Source organism: Garra rufa, chromosome 8, assembly GCF_049309525.1.
Source record: "Garra rufa chromosome 8, GarRuf1.0, whole genome shotgun sequence".
Lineage (NCBI taxonomy): Eukaryota > Metazoa > Chordata > Actinopteri > Cypriniformes > Cyprinidae > Garra > Garra rufa.
Window position 1 is genome coordinate 49,911,313 of NC_133368.1, and position 6,000 is coordinate 49,917,312.

The following is a 6,000-nucleotide window of genomic DNA, read 5'->3' on the forward strand; positions in this document are numbered from 1 at the left end:
GGAATACAAATGTAAAGTCTGGTGTGTAAAAGTGCTACTGAAGTGGAGATTTATGGCTCAGTGTAGGAGAAAAAAAACTCTTGGCCTTTAAAAATATGGATTTTAATTTAAATTTATTGACACAAATAGATAAAGTGCTGTAAAAGAAATACTTTTGGGTGTTTTTTCACTTTTTCACTAAACTGAAAAAACGCTTCATGAAACATGGTGCCTGCAGTGTCTCCCCTTAAAACTGTCTTTATTGTGAAGTTTTGGTCTAAAAGCTCTGTTTATTTTGTGCTATTTTTCAGGATCATAACCGTCTGGTCGTGTCCAACCTCCGGCCGGCCACCTTCTACAGGTTAGAGGTTCAGGTCATCACCACAGCAGGAGAAGGACCTGCGACAAAGAAGATCTTCCAGACACCCGAGCGGCCGCCGCTTCAGCAAAGTAAGCAAACAAGATTCTGGAGGTTAAAGTAGGGCTGGGCCGATTAACGATATCATATCGAATCGCGATAAAATTTATGTTAATAACGATGATAAGCTCTAGACATTTTTTGCTCGATATGGATTAATCTAAGAGCCAATCACACAGCAGAAATATGCGACAGCGGCCAATCAGCGTGCAGCGTGCGTGTGCACGTCAAAGTACAAAGTTCATTTCCTAGCGCACTTTGCGAAGCAAACTTAACACCAGGATGACAACAACAACAAAAAAAGAGCGGAAGCAGCGACGAAAGTGAATCTAACCTCGAGTTATTGTCCAAAGATGTTGAAATTGCCGACAAAAAAGGTAGCACGAATTCCGTTATATAAGTGGTTTGACTATCTGAAAAGTGACTCAGCTCAGCTGAGAGTTTGGCGCGATTGTTAAAACTGAAACCGAAAGCAAAAAACGCACGCGCATTCAAAAGCAATTTTAATCCCCCCAATGCACGCAAATTAGGCTACATGACATGTCTAGGCTGTTATTAGTATGTAGGCTATGATAGGTTGTGTATGTCTATAGCTCTGTATCATGCTTGAAATATTCGGTCTCTATTTGCACTTTGAATATTTAGAGAGTAGCCTACTTTGATTATGGCTGAATTATCTGCACTTGATACGATTAAGAAAGAACTGTGTCGTAATTTTTTGTTATTTATACCAGTGTTGTTTTTGACAACCATCTTAGATTTAGTCTTAGTCTTAGTCTTTTGGACTAAAATGGTTATTAGTTTTAGTCAAATTTTAGTCACTTCTATATGTGATAGTTTTAGTCCAATTTTAGTCGACGAAAAGTCAAAAATGTTTTAGTCTAGTTTTAGTCAAAAAAAGGGGAAAAAGTAGTCTTTTAAGAAATTAATGTAGGTCAGTAAGTATTTTGCTGTTGGGTAGTGTCACTTGTAAGTTCTGAAAATAGCAGATCTATAGTTCAACACAATGTGAGCTTCCGGATCGACTATTTTTACCAATAATTACAATAATGAAGGAATGTTTTAGAACATAAAAGACAAACAAGGATGGAATGCTAAAACGGCTTGCCATAGTAGTATGGCAAAGAGTATTTAATGCTAAAACGGCTTGCCATAGTAGTATGGCAAAGAGTATTTAATGCTAAAACGGCTTGCCATAGCGGCAGATATTTTCCGGTTTTAATTGGCATGCACAATAAGCGGAAATGTCATGCATTTTAAACGTCTGACGGACCACCCACTAACATTTTCGTCTATTCTCGTCTCGTCAACGAAAACTCACACACGTCTCGTCATGTTTTAGTCTTCAACGAGCCATTTTTATCTCGTCATCGTCTCGTTATCGTCATGAAAAAAAGTGGCGTCAACGAAATGATTTCGTCATCGTCATCGTTGACGAAAACAACACTGATTTATACTGTAGATTGTTTCAAAATGCAGTGGTTGCCTCTAATTTAAATAGCTCAACCTATAATAGAGAAAATAAACAATTGTGTTAATAATAATAATAAATAAATAATTATCTTACAAATTATGTTTTTACAATCATTTTATGTTTACATTTTGCACATTTGCTCTCATTTACCATACTCTGTCACAACTATCGTTTTTTTAATTTATTTTAGTAAGCTGTTTTAATTTTTAAGGCCAAATCTGTAATCTGTTTTTGTTAATAAACTATACTTTAAAATGTAATTTAATGAACCCTTTAATTTGTGTGGCTTTAGTCACTGTTGGGATACTATTCTAAAGCTGGCAACATCAACAGCTTATATCGAAATATATATCGTTATCGTTCAATAAGGGAAAAATTATCGAGATTACATTTGTGCCATATCGCCCAGCCCTAGGTTAAAGGGAGTGTGAGAAACCGCTAGTAACTGATTACATGTATTAGGGACAGTGGCGTATGGGACACCCCCGCAGTCCCCGCAAAAGACGCCAGACTTGAGCGCAAAGGTAGTGCATTGGAGCAGGTTTAATGTTCTTAAATAACAACCAGGGAAAATCCATTTTTCTCACATTTCACGCAGTGTTGTTTTCGTCAACGATGACGATGACGAAATCATTTCGTTGACGCCACTTTTTTTCATGACGAAAACGAGACGATGACGAGATAAAAATGGCTCGTTGATGACTAAAACATGATGAGACGTGTGTGAGTTTTCGTTGACGAGACGAGAATAGACGAAAATGTTAGTGGGTGGTCCGTCAGACGTTTAAAATGCATGACATTTCTGCTTATTGTGCATGCCAATTAAAACCGGAAAATATCTGCCGCTATGGCAAGCCGTTTTAGCATTAAATACTATTTGCCATACTAGTATGGCAAGCCATTTTAGCATTAAATACTCTTTGCCATACTAGTATGGCAAGCCGTTTTAGCATTAAATACTCTTTGCCATACTAGTATGGCAAGCCGTTTTAGCATTCCATCCTTGTTTGTCTTTTATGTTCTAAAACATTCCTTCATTATTGTAATTATTGGTGAAAATAGTCGATCCGGAAACTCACATTGTGTTGAACTATAGATCTGCTATTTTCAGAACTTACAAGTGACACTACCCAACAGCAAAATACTTACTGACCTACATTAATTTGTTAAAAGACTACTTTTTCCCCTTTTTTGACTAAAACTAGACTAAAACCTTTTTGACTTTTCGTCGACTAAAACTAGACTAAAACCTTTTTGACTTTTCGTCGACTAAAATTGGACTAAAACTAACACATATAGAAGTGACTAAAATTGGACTAAAACTAATAAGCATTTTAGTCCAAAAGACTAAGACTAAGACTAAATCTAAGATGGTTGTCAAAAACAACACTGATTTCACGTGTTATAAACACTACACTTCTAAGACAACAGCGCTGTATTCAAAGAGGATATTTTTACACTTAAAAGTTCTTAAAGAACTTAAAGAATTCGCTCCCTCGTTTTACTAAATGGTGTGCACAACTTACTAGTAGTTCACTTTCAGAACAAAAATGAACACAGCGCACAGATAATGCACTCACCTCCTTGTCATCCGAGATGTTCATGTCTTTCTTTCTTTAGTCGTAAGGAAATTATGTTTTTTGGGTGAACGTTTCAGGATTTCTCTCTATATAATAGACTTCTATGGTGCCCCCGAGTTTGAACTTCCAAAATGCAGTTTAAATGCAGCTTTAAACGGCTCTAAATGATCCCAGATGAGGAAGAAAGGTCTTATCTCGCAAAACAACCAGTTATTTTTTAAAAACATTTACAACTTATTTACTTTTTAATCTCAAATGCTCGTCTTGTCTAGCTCTGCTTGTACTCTGTGTATTCCAGTTCATAACAGTTAGGGTATGTCAATAAACTCTCATCTCATTTTGTCCTCCAACTTTAAAATCGTCCTACAACGCTGCAGAAGTACAGACTCAGTGTTTACAAGGGAACGTGCATAGAAATTAAAACACCCTTTACAAAAAAGGTACAATGGCAATGTAGGATGATTTTGAAGTTGGAGGAGAAAAAGAGATTGGAGTTTTTTTTTTTTTGACATACCCTAACTTTTATACACGCAGAGCTAGACCAGATGAGCATTTGAGTTTTTTTTAGAAAATAACCGATTGTTTAGCTAGATAAGACCCTACTTTTCTCGGCTGTGATCGTTTAGAGCCATTTGAAGCTGCATTTTGGAAGTTCAAACTCGGGGGCACCATTGAAGTCCACTATATGGAGAGAAATCCTGAAATGTTTTCTTCAAAAAACATAATTTCCTTACGACTGAAGAAAGATATGAACATCTTGGATGACAAGGGGGTGAGTACATTATCTGTAAATTCTTGTTCTGAAAGTGAACTAATCCTGTAACTAAATCCTGGTCATGATTTAGTATTTAGTATGTCATGCACAATTTAGTAAAATGAGAAAAAATGAATTTTTGCAGATTTATTTATTTATTTTTTCCCCTGCATGTCGTGCGGGGGTCTGTATGCTTTAAGCAGGGTTTAAAACAAACAAAAAAATTGGTTCACTCTGAGCAGAATCTGTGTTTTCCTGTTTCTGTCCATGCGTTTCTCTGTATTATTACAATTCAGCGTTTTCTTTAAGCTACTCAAGAAGAAGAAAAAACAAGCTCTTTATGAGATTTTGGCCAACGCTTTTAAAGACATTTTCAAGATATTCAAAATGTTTGCTGTATAGTTAAAAACACGCTACTTGCATAAAATTGCGTTTCGATACTATTTTATACTATTAAATAAAATGCAGACTGTGGCCTATAAGATATTTGTGTATTCTTATTGTTAAGGAATCCTCCTGCTATTGCTAAAATAACAATCAAATTGGAGCAGCGGCAGTTATTCCTCCGTGTTCATTTATTCCTAAATATTTATAAAAGCACATTATATGCTCTATATGCCTATGCTATTAATAATAACGTAAAATGCATCAATGCAATGATAATTCACCGCATTCATTACTGATAAATCTGTTATGTAAATGGGAATTTCAGCCATTTAGTGCAATGGAAATTCTCCAAAACATTTATATTTGCATATGATTGCATATGAATCTTTCACACTGACGTTTTCATGCGTTTTTGTTCTTTACAGAAACTCGTCTTCATCATCATCAGCTTCAGCATCAGAAGTCCTCAGCGGAGAAACACTGAAACAATCAGAAAGACGCAACACGACGTGCAGCTAATCGCAGCTTTCGACAGACGCGAAACCACAGAATATTCAGCGTCCGCTCTGAACACCTCTCCCAAGCACTACGGTTTTATTCCGACAACTTCGATTAAGAAATCAACCCAAACTCTTGAGTGTTTCATGTGTGAATTTACACCATTTCAGGGTCAAAAGCTGAGTGAATCATGGCGGTTTGATCATGCTATATGAAATCGTGTTATATTTTAATGGAAGAATGGCTGATTCAACTGGAGAAACTTCTGAAAATTCTGCATTAACTGAGAGCAAGTCAAACCTTCACTTATTCAGTCGTGATTTGCACGCTCTCATGTCATTGCAAAAGCGTAAACTGTTGTTTTTATGAATTTTAATGCAGATCTTTTACATTTAAGAGCATTGTAAGTTGTTTTCGAACAATCTACTTACGCTTATGATGCTTTTAGGAAATGCTCATAACTCAAAACAGTTAAATATTTTGATTTGGCATCAACAGTCCATCTTTGTTGCCTCTTATTAATATGTTAGCAATATTGCATTAAAGATTAACCGAGAGTGTTGTGTTTATTAGTAATTACATATGCGTGTTTTCCGACGAAACGACGTAAACTGTATATGTTCTCGGCTGTAGAGATGTTTGTTGTGGCAGTCAGTGAATGTTGATGTTGATATTTATTTATGTGTGTATTGCAACGCTTCATTTGTATGTGAGTGTGTGTATTTTTTTCCCATGCATTAGCAAGGCATTGTTTTTTTTTTCCAAATGCAACTTCTTGTAAAGACATAATGTAAAAAAAAAATGAATTGTACATATAGTCATATGTTCCGTTATTTCCCTGGATAGAAACCTGTACATACTTTTAAGTAATAAAATAATCCTTCTACTCCTTCTGTAGTCCTGTGTTTAT

The 6,000-nt window shown here is 35.8% G+C and overlaps 1 protein-coding gene across 1 annotated transcript in view; it reads left to right on the forward strand.

The window, feature by feature from the left end:
- Positions 1–5,149, forward strand: part of LOC141340238 (anosmin-1-like) — a 34,133-nt gene extending 28,984 nt beyond the window's left edge. The window contains exons 7-8 of the mRNA XM_073845162.1: positions 291–429; positions 5,018–5,149. Coding sequence (XP_073701263.1) covers positions 291–429; positions 5,018–5,076 — 198 coding nt within the window. The 3' untranslated portion in view covers positions 5,077–5,149. The remainder of the gene's footprint in view (positions 1–290; positions 430–5,017) is intronic.
- Positions 5,150–6,000: the final 851 nt, after the last annotated feature.